The sequence below is a fragment of the Plasmodium gallinaceum genome (assembly GCF_900005855.1).
Source record: "Plasmodium gallinaceum strain 8A genome assembly, contig: PGAL8A_v1_87, whole genome shotgun sequence".
In the NCBI taxonomy this organism is placed as follows: domain Eukaryota; phylum Apicomplexa; class Aconoidasida; order Haemosporida; family Plasmodiidae; genus Plasmodium; species Plasmodium gallinaceum.
Genome location: NW_021628251.1, coordinates 231,169 through 246,280, shown reverse-complemented (window position 1 = coordinate 246,280; position 15,112 = coordinate 231,169). Strand labels below are relative to the sequence as shown.

Genomic DNA, 15,112 nt, shown 5'->3' with positions numbered 1-15,112 from the left:
AAAAAAAAAAAAAAAAAAAAAAAAAAAAAAGAACAAATTTTATTAAATGAAAAATAAAAAAAAATAAAAATAAATAGAGAAGATCTAAAATGAAGCGATTCATTAAATAATAAGAATGTTACTAAATAAAAAAAAAAAGAAAAAAAAAAGAGTATACACACATATATGTATTCAAATTTAATTAAAGAAGTTTATGGAAGAATAAATAAAATATTAGATAAAAATAAATTATATATATATATATTAAAAAAAAAAAAAAAAAAAAAGTTAAATGCAATGTATGATAGAAAAGAATAGTGTGAACTTATTATAATAATGGAATATTTCTAGTTCCAATTTTTTCTTTATTTATTTTTGGTTCATAATCTACAAAAAAAATATAAAAAATATAATTAAATATATTTTTTATCTTAATTCTAAAAAATATCTGTTATAATTATAGTTTAAAATAAGTAATAAACAATGAATGTATATATAATACCTGCATATAATTGTCCACAGGCAGCATCTATAGAATGACCAAAAGAATTTCTAAAAATATAAAAAAAATTTTAAAATATGTTAAGGAAACATATAACTCATGGAAAAATAATATATATATATATATAGTAGTATAAATCTCAAATTATTTATGAACATAGTAGAATATACCATTAATTATATGTATGTTATATATTATTTATTCATTTTTAAAAAAATTAATAAAGGTATATAAATTATAGAGGAAAAAAAGAATTTTAATATATTATTATGTATATATAGTTTATTCAAGTAAATAAATATAAATAAATATATATATTTTTGTCCTATTTATTTATATAATTAAACCTGTAAAAAAATGATATTCCATGTTTTCTTAATATTTTCTAAAAAAAAAAAAATTAAGAAAAAGTTATTATAACATAAAAAATATATAAAAAAAATTTATTGTATAAAAATAGTGAAATCTTTTATATATATTTGCAAAAAAAAAAAAAAAAAAAAAATTATATAAAATTAATTTTTCGTACTTCAAATTGTAAAATTCTGTTTTCTTCATTTAATCTTTGGAAATTTTCATCTACATTTTTTGCTAAAAAATAATTATTAAATAAATACAACATAAATATATATACGTATGGATATTAAAAATATAAAAATAATACTACATATGTATTATATATTATAAAAACACTTGAAATAACATATAAAATGAGAAATACATATAGAAATATAATACCTTTATTATAAGGAATTAAGCAAACATTATATAAATATCTAATATTATTTGGTCTTTTACATATATGTTCACATAGTGCTTCGGCATGATCTTTTGAATCATTTATGTCTTTAATTAAAATATAACTTATCCATACACGTCTTCCCGTTTTTGCTATTCTATCATCTAACAAATCTAAAACTTCATGAAATGGAAACATTCTGTTAATTGGAACTAATCTGTCTCTTTCTTCCGAAAAAGGAGAATGTAAGGAAAAAGACAAATTTACTTGAGGAAAAAATTCATTTAATTTTTTAATACCAGGTAGTAATCCAACGGTAGAAATATTTATTCTTCTATTTGATAAAGAAAAAAAATCAGAATGGTTAAAGAAATGAATTGAATCAAAAACATGTGGATTAGCTAATGGCTCTCCCATACCCATAAAAGAAACATTTTTTATATTAACATTTTTAGACTGAAAATATAAGAGCTGATCTGTTATTTCATCTAATTCTAGTTGTCTCTTTATTCCAATTTGCCCAGTTGCACAAAATTTACAAGCAAAAGAACATCCTATTTGACTAGATATACATAATGATTTATGAGAACCAAAATCTAAAGATGTAGTCTCAATTTTTTCTTTATCTTTACACTCAAATAACACTTTATACGCTCTATCATATTTATATTCTTTTAATGGTTTTAAACTTAAAATATTTTCATTGAATATATTTTTTAATTCTCTTCTTAAGCTAGTTGGAATATTTTTCATTTTATTTATATTAACAATTTTTGCCTTATATATATTATCTAAAATTTGTTTAAGCCTATACTTTTCGAACTTATTTTTTTCAATTATTTTTACTAAATTAATATATCTTTTAGACTTTTCCATTTTTATCAAATTCATATTTTTCTACTAAAATATGCATACATATAGTATCTTTATTTTTACATTTTTAAAGTGTTTACAATACATCTACGAAAAAAAATAAAAAAAGAAAAGAAAAGAAATATATCTACATTTTAATAAATGAAATTAAATTAAAATACATTTATTTCTTCATATTTAATTCATTTTACTTTTTCACTTTTTATATTTTCTTTTTTAACTTTTTTTTTTTTTTTTTTTTTTTTTTTTTTATTATCTATACATATTCATAATAACTAAAAATTTTCATAATTTTTAATCTTAGCCATTTTCTACTTTCACGAATATGTAAATATACATATTTCTTTTTATTTTTATGTTTATATCATTATTAATTTAAATTTATTGAAATTTTTTAAATTCTGAACCTTTTTTAATATTATGATATCTATTAAAATACAAAAGCATATGAACTATTTTTTAAAATGGAAAAATTTTTTTTTTCTTAAAAGAATTTAAAATTTACTTTTTATGATAATAATGATTTTATATTTTTTTTTTTTATAAAAATATATTATTTTTAATTGATACTTCATTTTTTTACTTAATAAGGTAAATGTCAAGATAAAGAACTATATTAAACATTACGTTGAACAAAGATTTCAATAATTTTGTTTAAACAAAAAAGAAAGGATAAAAAAAAAAATCTTTATTACAGACGGATAATTTAATACTAAAATAAAATGAATAATGAATAGAAGAGTATATATATTTTACAATCCTTTCTATTTTTCTTTTATTCCACCAAGTGAGTTAACAAATAATAAATATGATATAAATATTTTAAGGATATAATAAATTAGAAGGTATTTTAAAATAATTATTTTACAATATAATTACATGATAAAACATTTAACAAATTCTCTAGAATAAAAATATATTTTTAAAAATAGGAAATTAGTGTATGTACTTTGGAATTATTATACATTTATGTATATAAAATATTTTTTTTAGTAATAAAAGATAATTTTAATATTTAGGATATTAACTAAAAAATTAAATAATATTAATAAATAGAAATTTTAAAATAAGAAAAAAGCATTAAAAAAATATATATTATAAAATCATTAAGGGTAAGTTTATTTTTTGAATGTGTATTAAATATTAAAAATATATATTTATTTTTATTTTTACTATATTTAATAGTAAAAATTTCTTATTATCTAATTTTTACAATGAATGTATTACCAAAAATTAGGTGGTGAATATAAAGAGGTACGCATATTATGGATATTTCTAAATATTTGTTTTATTTAGGAGAATAAATGTCTTTTCGATAAAAAATGTATAAAAAAATTGTAAATATATTATTATTTTTTTTTTCTTATTTTCCAATATAATAGTATTTATCATTAAACTTTGAATAATAAAAAAATAGAATAATTTAAATATAGATAATTAAATCAAATAAAATAAAAAAAATAAATTGATAAATGATATATCTTACATTAATAAAATATTCTGTTATTTTTTTATATATACTTTAATGTAATAATGTTTATAAGACATTAATATAAATGCGAGATTTAATTAAATTACATATAAAAAGTGTTATGCTAAATTTGAGCAAAATTCCTTTATATATATATATATAAATTTTATATGAACAGTAAATATATATAAGAAAAATATAAAAAGTACCTTGCATATTTATTAAAAAAATAGATTAAAAAATTATAAAGGTTCATTTTATATAAGCTATTTCAAAAAAATAAAAAAAAAGGAGATAATTTTTGCAATTATCATATTAAATAACATATTTTATAGTTAAAAAAAATCAACTCATTTGTTTTGTGTATTTTTTTTTTTTATGGTAAATATTTGTCTAATTTTAATGATATTACACTTAATGAAAAAAAAAAGAAATATTTGCAATTACGAGAAATAAAAATTTCATAATTTAATTCTATATTTTTTTTTTTCTTACTTTTTTTCATATAGTTGTTTAAGAGTTTTTATTAGTAAGATATATTTCTATATGGCCATAGAATAAAAAAAAATTTCTTTATTAAGTTCTTAAAATCTATATCTTTTTCAATTTTAGCATTATACTTTTTATACTTTTTTTTGTTTTTAATTTCATTTTGGATGTGCTTATCTAAAAAATTGTTTAGGGTTTAGGTATTTTCTTTTTATGTTTTGGTGATATAATATTTAGAAAATAGCTTAAAATGATGTATTAATTTTTATGTAAAAAATACAACATCACCTGCAATACATAAAATTTTTTAGTTGATATATCAGTAGTGCTTATAGGTGCTTAATACTTTATATTGGAAATTATATAAAAAAAAAAAAAATATATTCTTGGACTTCATTAAAAAACTCATAACTAGATATGGATGTTAAACTATTTAAGAATAAATATAAAGTGTAAATAGTTTTGTTATGAAAAAACATAACTCCACAAAAAATTATTTAAATGTAACTATTTTCTACATATATATATTTATATTTTTTATTTTTAAAATTTTCTTTTTATAAAACGATTTTATACTATGTAAGATAGTAACATAAAATTAATCATAAGAAAATATAAAAAGAAGAGATTTTAGAAAGAATAACAAAAATACATATAAAAAATATTAATGGATTTGTAAGCTTTAAATATTTATAAAATTATAATAAATGCGATTGAAAAAAAAAATACATATCAATGTGTGCACTTAAATACGCACACGTGAAAATGTAATTATTTTAATAACACACACACAAAAAACAAAATAAAATAAAAATAACGTGAGCGGTATATTTTCATATATTACTGATGTCATAATTAAATTAAACAAATATTTATATATTTAGAAGTATGATTAAGTTTTATAAATATATTATTTCTATGATTTCAATGCCTGCTGTTAATTTATAGTTCACAAATAATTTTTTTTTTTTCTTCTTTTTGTAAATATTTTTTAATTTATCATCAATAAAAAAAACTTATTATGTATATTAATGATAATAATAAAGTATGTTAATCTACTATATTAATATTATACATAATCCTCTCTTTTTTTTTCCACTTATCTCTGGAAAATTTCTTTTTTTTTTTTCTTTTTTTTCTTAAGTTCTTTTATGTTATAACTATTATACATATTTTATGATGTGCAACTGTAAATTATTGTTTAGAATATAATTAAAAAATATGATTTATTTATATTTATAGATTTAATTATGCTTTTTAGTTTTTGCTAATAAATATATCTTTTCATTTAAGCGCACATTTATTTAAATTACATCAACGTTTTTAAAGAAAAATTCATATATTTATATACATGTGAAATATAATTCTAATTTTAATATATCATTTTGTCATTGTTATTAAAAAAAAATTTTGCACAACTTTTTAAATTTTCAATTATTTTTTTTTTTTCTTAATCCGTAGTACATACGTATATTTATACATATGATTACATAAATAATAATTCACTTTTATTTATGTAAAAAAATGTATTCAGTATTTGATTTATAAATATTAATTTTTTTATTTCACACACTATATTATTTCCATATTTTTTTTTCTTTTTTTTTTTTTTTTTGTGATAAATTTAAACATAGAATTAATAATTGATTTATTGTTCCTACGAAAAAAAAAAAAAATAATAATAAAAAATAAAATAAAATATATGAAATAACAAAATAAAATAAAAATCAATTGAAAAACTTCTAAATGGACTTTCAATTGTTATACTGAATTCTTTGAATATATATTTTTCATTTTTATTATATTTTATTATATATATATATATATTTTTTAATTGTTTTATTATTTTTATTTTTAATCGATATGTGGTTTACAACGCGACAAGACGGCCTTGATGATAATTGTCATACAAATAGAGGACCATGTGTTCAAATTAGTGGGTTTTTTGGAACAACCTTAAGAATAGGTTTTTTTTTAGAATTCATAGCATTGACATTTTTATTTATGGCTTATTGGTCAAATGGAGGAAAAGGATTATTTAGCTATGATTTAAGGAATATGAAGGATGAATATCGCCTAGATCAAGCATTTAGAAATTCTATAACACTTTGGGCAGGCGTTTATTTAATTGGAGCAATATTTATTATGTCTTTTCAAGTTCTTCTTGCAGATGACACATGGTATCAACAAAAAAATAAAATAAATAAAAGTAAATGCTTAATCTTTTAGTTTGTATTTCATAATTTTATTTTTTAAATTAAAATATGAAAAAAATTTCATTAACAAAAATATTATTTATATATCAAAAAAAAAAAAAAAATAAAATAAAATAAAATAAATAAATGATCTCTGTAAATATCTAATGTTTTAGTGACTAAAAATATATATGCTTATATTGTTATTATTTCACGAAAATAAAATAAATTTTTTTTTTTGAATAACAGTGTTATGTTAACATTATTTTTATTAATAGTTCATTGTGTATTAGTTTAAAAATTTATGTGTTAATATAGCTCATAAAAAATTATAAAAATAATTAAGCATAATTTTAATAAAAATAGAAATTTTTTATTTTAATATATTTTATTTCTCTCTTATCGTATATTTTTTTTTTTTAATTTTTTTTTTAGTTGGGCAAGAGGATATCGTGCTGGATCAAAAATTCTTAGATTAGCATCATTTTTAGACACCATAAGTGCAACTTTACAATTTATTTTTTATTTATATATATCAAAATTTTATACAAGAAAATGGTATGTTCACTTTAATGAAGGAGGAAGTGAATGGGTATTTTTTATTTTTGTTCGTCTTGTTCATGCCTTTTCATGTTTATTATATGGTTTAGCTGCATATTTATTAGAAGTCTATCATGATGAAGGAGCTGGAGATTTACATGCATATATAAATGGTGTTATTTTTGCATTTGCAGGATTGACAGGTATCAGAAGAATATAAAAAAAATATATTTTATTATTATTTTTGAAAATTTTCTTTATACTAACGTAATTTTTGTTATGTATATATAAAATATATAAAGTTTAATTTTTTAATTATGTATTGATTTAAATATAGTAAAGTCTAAAATAATGAATTATATTTCATTGTAGATAATTATATTTCTACATAATACTTATATATATATATATATATATTTAATTAATGTATTACTACATGATTATATATTTTATTTTTTTTTTTTTTTTAATTATTTCATGTAATTTTTTTTGTATACCTTATATATTTTTTTTTTTACAGAAATATTTGTGATATTTTGCAACTCTGGTAGTTTTTCCAATTTATTGTTGTGGTTAGCCTTGGCAGCTGTTTCCTTATGGTCTTATTACTTTGAACCAGAAGTAAATCACGTATCACCGGCATTACATGAAACAGAATTAACAAATGATGTAGAACAACAAGTAGAGAAGTTTTCACGATATACTCCTTATACACAAGAACAAAATCAAAATGCATATTACCCTGCATAATTTTGTCTACATAAATTGTTTAAATTTTGTTTTTTAAATTATATTTATAAAAAAATAAATGAAAAAAAAGTAAATTATAAAAAAAAAAAAAAAAAAAAAAAAATACAAGGAACAGAACATAATAAAAATGAAATAGGAAATAATGTAATATTATGTAATGATTTAATTTATTTTTCTATTGATAACTCTTTATTTGTTAATATATATTCTACAAGTAACTAATTTAAAAATAAATATATCTAGTAATACACATGGTAGTAAATAAATTTAAATAATTGTTCAAAGTTTTACGTTAATATATTATATTGTTAGAAAACCGTATTATTTACCTTTTTTTCTTTTTTACAACAAATAGTAAGAATAAAAAAAAAAAAAAAGAAGAAATAAAAAAATAAAATACAAAACATACTAAATTTAAATGGTAATTTTTATTTTAATCCTATATACCCTTTTTTTTTTTTTTTTTTACTAATTTTTTGTTATTAAAAAAAAAAAATTTGTTATAATTGATAAATATAAAGCACAATTAATATTTAAAATTTTAACTTATTATAAAGATGTAAATATTCAAAATAATTACATTAAGTATGTTTAATGTAATTTACCTTTATAGCTTTTAATTCATTTCATGTAATTAAAACATTAATTTTGTAATAAAGATGAATAATAATAGGTATATTCATATTAATACATATATATAGAAATATCAAAATCATCAACTTGTACAAAAAATTTGTGTATTTTTTTTTCGATACAAATAAATAACTTAGTATATATATTATGGGTTTATATATATATATATATATATATATATATATTTTTATATATAAGCAACAAATATTTGCTTTAATATTAATAAAAACAAAAAAAAATATATGTACTTATAAGATGTACAAAATATAAAGATATATTTTATAAATAAAAAAAATTATCATTTCTTTATTATCTAATTATTCATGAAAATATATAAAAAAAAAAAAAAAAAAATAAATATATAAATCTTTAGAAGAATAAAAAGTTTACATTAGTATATTTTTGTATAGTCGGTTTTACTTACGAAGTTCACTCATCTCAACATTTGTTTTCCCATATTTTTCTTCATAAACATATACAACAATAGAATTTTTTGCAACAGCCATTAATATAAAACTTGGAACGGTCTCAGCTAGCCATGGTTGAAAAGCTCCGGTAGCTGATCCAGGGTTAATAAAATATTTTCCTTCATATTGAACAATAGAATTTTTATGTGTATGACCACTAATAATTATATCACTGTCATATTTTTTCTGCCATTGTAAAAGAGAGTTCATATTTCCCCATGGAATAATTTGATGACCATGAATTAATGATATCTTAAAATCTCCAATATTAAGAGATATCTCTTCTGGAAAATCATAGTTATCATCCATATCTCCTTTAGTTATATGAACTGAATCAGCAATATTTTTAAGCAACTCTAAATTTTCTCTAGATCCAACATTTCCCGTACATAACACATGTTTTATTTTGTCTGTTTTTAAAAGATCTTTGAAACAATCAGGTAACCCTAAATTTCTAATAGGAGAATGAAAATCACCAATTAATAAAACTAATTCTCCTATATCTTCAAGTTTTCCACTCATTTTGAAGAGAAATATAACAAATGTATATATATATATATATAAAATATATAAAATAAATGCATGACATTTAAGAAATTATATCCCAAAACGTCATAAATTTTTTATAAATCAATTTAAGCACTCATTTTAAATATCAGTTTTTCTAATTAAAATAAATTGTATCTATTACTTAAATATTCTTATATATATACAGTTATTTTTAGAAAGTATTTTCAAATTCTTGAATATTTAATAATATATATATTCTATAAAAAAAAAAAAAAAAAAAAAAAAAATTTTAAATATGTAATTAAAAAATAAAATCAGCTTCCTATTTTTTAAATAAAAAATTTTTACAATAAGTGATGTTAGCGTTTTTCATTTAATTTTTTAAAAAGAAAAAAAAATAAATATGCATAAAACATATATAATATTTTAAATAGGTAACAGTTTTATATTATTTTTTAATTATCGTAACAATGTTTCATTTCTAAATGAAAAAAATAAAATAATTATTAAATATATGTATTAAAAATTATAAAAATAAAAACTGAGAAAAATATAAAAAAAACAAATTAATGTTTCATAACAAAAAAAAAAAAAAAAAAAAAAAAAAAAAATAAGAGCACAAATATATTTCAAGTATATGTAACAAACAAAATATAATAAAAAAAAATTACCGTAAACATTTTAATTCAACAATAAAAGTAGGAGGATTAATAAATTTGTCAATTAAATAAAAGATATATATTATTAACATAACTTTTTTTATAAATAAATTATTTTAAAAATTAAAAAAAAAAATAAATCATGGAAAATTACAATAAAATTAATTAAACTTACTAAAAATATAAAGAAATAAATAATAATATTTTAAAAGTATGTTTATATCTTCATTAATATATGAATACATAAAATAAATATTAAATTATTATAATTAATAAATATATTATGAAAGTTGTTTAACTGAGGTTTTTAATAACTTGACATATATTTTCTTATCTTTAGATAAGTTTAAAGAAATCGAATCATTAGGTTCATATAAATTAGAAATAAGAAAAGAAGCTATTGGGTCTTCAATGTATTTATATAAAGCTCTTCTAATAGATCTAGCACCAAAGTTCATATCATATATATTATTTTCATCGCTACATATATAATTAATTACATCTTTATCAATAATTAAGTTTAAATTTTTTCTTTTTTTTATTCTCTTTTTTAAATCATCAATCATATTTTCTAATATACTAATAATATCTCTTTTCAAAAATTGACGAAATATAATTTTTTCGTCTATTCTATTTAAAAATTCTGGTAAAAATCTTTTTTTTAATTCATCTTCTATTTCTGGTTCCAATTCTTCATACCACTTATTACTTCGTAATTTTTCTTCAAAATCTTCAATATAATTATTCATATAGCTTTTATTATTTTTTTTCTCTTCTTCATTAAGTTCATTTGTACTTCTTTTACTGTATTTTTTATTTTCTTCATTTGAAGAATTTGTGTTTACATTTGTTTTATTCTTTATATAATACTTGAATCCTAAATTTGAATAATTTTTATTATATAATTTAAAATAGTCCGTAATAATATCAGAACCAATATTAGTTGTCATAAAAATAAATGTATTCTTGAAAGAAATTTTATTTCCTTTGGAATCTGTTAATAAACCATTATCTAGTATTTGTAATAAAACGTGTAAAACTTCACTATGTGCCTTTTCAATTTCATCAAAAAGAATAATAGAAAAAGGTTTTTTTTTTACACTTTCGGTTAATTCTCCTCCTTCTTTATAGCCTACATAACCTGGATAACTACCAAATAATTTACTAACTGAATGTTTATCAATATATTCACTCATATTTATTACAATTAAGTTATCATCATTAAACAAATATTTTGATATAACTTGAGCACATAAGGTTTTACCAACTCCTGATGATCCACATAATAAAAGGGTACCAATAGGTTTATTAGGATCTTTAATATTTGTAATCGCTTTAAATAAATATTTTGATAATATATCAATAACTTTTTCTTGTCCTATAATAATTTTATTTAATTTTTCTTTTAACTTTGATATTTTTTCCTCTTCTTTTTTATTTTTTTTAATAAACGAAATAGAAGATTTTTTACTTACTATATTTTCTATAACATCTGACGTGACATATTTCATGTGCATATTTTCAAGCAAATTCATTGCTTCATCGTTTTTTTCTTCTTTAAAATCTTCAATTTTGCTTATTTTATCATTATTTTTTTCTTCTAATTCTTCTTCTTTATTTATTAATTCATTATTACTTTCTTCTTTAATGTATCCTTCTTTATTTATTTTATTATTATTATTTTCTATTTTTTGTTTTCTCATATCATTCTCATCTTTTTTCATGGAAATTTTCGATTTTTCCAAAAATTTCTCCTTTGATTTTTGTTTCATATATTTTTCATATTTGATTTTTTGATAAGCTCCTGCTTCATCTAATATATCAATTGCTTTATCAGGAAGATTTAATGTAGGTAAATAATCCTCAGATAATAAAACAATAGATTTCAAAGATTCATTAGTGTAATAAATGTTATGATACTTTTCATAATTATATTTTATTTTTTTTAATAATTGGTATGTTTCCTTAGGTGAAAATGGATTTATAGTAATGCAATTAAATCGTCTTCTTAATGCTTTATCATTTTCAATATATTTAGAAAATTCTTGGAAAGTTGTAGTTCCTATACATTGTAAATTATCTGAAGAAAGAAAAGGTTTTAACAAATTAGATGCATCTAATGATCCTTCCCCACTTCCTGCACCAACAATAACATGAATTTCATCAATAAATAAAATATTTTTCTTCTTTTTATTCATATTTAATAATAAATGTTTCATTTTTTCTTCAAACTCTCCTCTATATTTTGTACCAGCCACTATATTACCAACATTTAATTGAAAAATTCGGCAATTTTTTAAATGATTAGGTATCTTATTCTTTAAAATTAAATAAGAAAGATGTTCAATTATTGCTGTTTTTCCTACACCACTTTCTCCAATTAATAATGGATTTGATTTTTTTTTTCTTCCTAATATTTCTATTATTCTTTTTATCTCCTTTTTTCTCCCAAAAAAATGTTCATCTCCCTTTTCTTGTGCTAATTGAACCATATCAATTAAACAGTCCTTCATAAAAGAAGAGCTTATTAATTTATTGTTTGGTGCAAAATTATTTTCATCATTATTTTTATAATCCTTAGACTGATTTAGATATTCATTGTTTATTCCGTTTACTATTTGATTTGGTTGATCATTACTCATATTATGTGTTTTTTGATTATTATATTCATTGTTTGGAGTATTTATATTCATGTCATTCATGTTTTTATTAAAAGGGACAACAGCATTAATTTCATCATAAGTTGTTAATTGATTTTTAAATTCATTTACACTTATGTTTAGCTCATTTAAATATTTTAAAAAATCATTATTTCTTTCTTCAGCAACATTTATAAGGGATAATAATATATCAATAATATTAACAAAAATTTTTTTTTTTTTCTTTGCTTCTATAACTGCGTTTTGAAGAACTAATTTGCAAATTTCTGAAAATTTTATATTGGAATTTATTTTATCTGATTTTTTTTTTTCATCCTTTTTATTACCATTTAGACTTTTATCATCACTTGAGTTCATATCATATTTATAATTACTACTACTATTAACATGATCAGTACTACTATCACTAACACTATTACTAACATTATCAGTACTACTATTACTAACATTATCAGTACTACTATTACTAACATTATCAGTACTACTATTATTAACATTATCAGTACTAATATAACTAACATTATCAGTAATATTACTATTAATATCATCAACACTACTATCATTAACATTATTAGTGCTATTATTATTAACACTATTAGTAGCATTATTATCATTAATATCAGTTGTATAAATATTATTCTTTTCTTTATCTGAATTTTTTAATAGCTGTATATTATGTTCTATGTCGTTTATATGTTTAATAATCAAATCACTTATTTTTTTGTTGAAATTTTGATCATCTTTATTTTCAATATCTTCCTCTTTTATAGAACTATTCATATTCCCTATAACGTGTTTTTTCTTTGTATTTTCATTAGTATTATTTTGCAATATATTGTAAGAAATAGCTTCATTATATCCATCTTTTTTATTATTTTCTTTCTGTAACTTACTTATTTCCATATTATTAAATTTATCTAAGAATTTTGTAAGAGAAATATTAAAATATTTTAAAACATTTTCAATCAAATCTGAATCAGTCTTTACTATTGCAATAAGAAGGTGTTTTAATAATATTTCATTTTCATCATCATTTTTTGCAACCTCCCTAGCGATAATTAGAGCTTTAATACATTTTTCATCATACTTTTCAAATAATGACATATGCAGCTTACTGTTTCTATTCCTTACTTTTCTAAAATTTCTACTAAAATTTATTGTTTCTTTTTTATTTATTTTATATGAATTATTTAAGAAGTTTATTTTTTTTCTTATATGTATATTTTTTACAATTTTTAATATAAATATGAAAAGTAAACTATATAAAACATTCATTTCCTACTTTTTAAAATAATATTTTAAGAAAAACAGTAAATTAAAATTTTGAAGTATAATATATTTCATTGAAATAATTGTTTCTATTTTTATTAAAGAGCGTTTATTTTGATTCTTAATTAATTTTTTTATGAAAACAATTATACTTCATATTAAAAAACGTAAATATATGTTTTCAAATACAATTAAATTTCTACAATTTCTTTTTTTTTTATTGTTATTTATTTATTTTTATTTTTTTTTTTTTTTTTTGATACTTATTATTTGTAGTTTAAAATTAAAAGAAGATTTTTTAAATTGTGTTAATTAGCATGTTTTTGCTAATATTATTTTCGTAACAATTTATTCCTTAAAATTCTTAAGTTACATAAATTGAAATACTGTTAAAATATTGTATCCACTCTTTGAAGGACATTTAGCAAACAAATAAATTATTGTATTAAATTATGAATTCATATAAAATATTTTTAAAAGCTAAAACATTTTCAAAAAAAAAAAAAAAAAAAAAAATTAAAATAAATATTTATAAATTAATATATTTATATATAAAGTATATATATATTTTTTGTATGTATGTAATATATTTGTTAAGTTATATTAAGTCAAACAAAACAAATATAAATATATTTCTCTTGGAAAATTTAAAAATTTTTTGAAAATAACTGTATTCTATTAATAAATGTAATAAAACAAGTAATAAATAAATGAAATACAGAAATGTAAAACATGGTGGAAATGAGATAATGGAAAAATGATATATGTCAGAAAAAACTACAAAAAATAGGAGGAAAGATTGAGAAAAAGAAGGATGAAAGGAATTGTTATTAAAGAAAAACAAATTAATGAATTATACTTCCTTATTTTTAGTTCATCTAATGAAAATTACATTAAAAAGAAGGAATTAATATATTTCATAAAATTATTCTACAAAAAAAAGGAAGAGTGAAAATGAATGTGTGTAGATTTTTCTCTTTCTTATTTATATATGGATGTAAATGTTATAAGTCTCCCAGAAATAAATGTAAATTAATAACTTGTATATATATATATATATTTATAATTTTAAAAAAAAATATCCCAAAATTTAATAATTGTAGTGAAAATTAAAGTTTGTTTATATATTTATTTTTAATTAAATTTAATTGACAAAAAAAAAAAAAAAAAAAAAAAACTCAATTATAATGTAGAATGCAGATGTAGCCCTGAAAAAAAAAAAAAAAAAAAAAAAAAAAAAAAAAAAAGGAAAAAAAATATTATTTATTATAAAGATATCTAAACATGAAACAAATATATGGTCTTTCATTTATTTAAAATAAAAAATATATATATATATATATAAGTATATAATTATAATTATAGAATAAATTAAA

The 15,112-nt window shown here is 18.1% G+C and overlaps 4 protein-coding genes across 4 annotated transcripts; 1 reads left to right on the top strand and 3 right to left on the bottom strand.

Annotated features, from left to right (window-relative positions):
- Window positions 1–307: 307 nt before the first annotated feature.
- On the bottom strand, window positions 308–2,096 carry PGAL8A_00278800 (radical SAM protein, putative; the record flags this gene model as incomplete). The annotated part of the gene is made up of 5 exons (XM_028671781.1): window positions 308–366; window positions 482–531; window positions 829–866; window positions 1,011–1,072; window positions 1,220–2,096. 5 exons carry the CDS (start codon window positions 2,094–2,096, stop codon window positions 308–310), a joined length of 1,086 nt encoding a protein of 361 aa, XP_028528399.1.
- A 3,820-nt stretch (window positions 2,097–5,916) lies between these two features.
- Window positions 5,917–7,538, top strand: GAPM3 (glideosome associated protein with multiple membrane spans 3, putative; the record flags this gene model as incomplete). Its single annotated transcript, XM_028671780.1, has 3 exons — window positions 5,917–6,233; window positions 6,684–6,991; window positions 7,309–7,538. 3 exons carry the CDS (start codon window positions 5,917–5,919, stop codon window positions 7,536–7,538), a joined length of 855 nt encoding a protein of 284 aa, XP_028528398.1.
- Window positions 7,539–8,587: 1,049 nt separating this feature from the next.
- Window positions 8,588–9,160, bottom strand: VPS29 (vacuolar protein sorting-associated protein 29, putative; the record flags this gene model as incomplete). Its single annotated transcript, XM_028671779.1, has 1 exon — window positions 8,588–9,160. The coding sequence occupies one exon, from the start codon at window positions 9,158–9,160 to the stop codon at window positions 8,588–8,590; it is 573 nt and encodes a 190-aa protein (XP_028528397.1).
- Window positions 9,161–10,088: 928 nt separating this feature from the next.
- On the bottom strand, window positions 10,089–13,742 carry ClpC (ATP-dependent Clp protease, putative; the record flags this gene model as incomplete). Its single annotated transcript, XM_028671778.1, has 1 exon — window positions 10,089–13,742. The coding sequence occupies one exon, from the start codon at window positions 13,740–13,742 to the stop codon at window positions 10,089–10,091; it is 3,654 nt and encodes a 1,217-aa protein (XP_028528396.1).
- Between the last annotated feature and the right edge of the window lie 1,370 nt (window positions 13,743–15,112).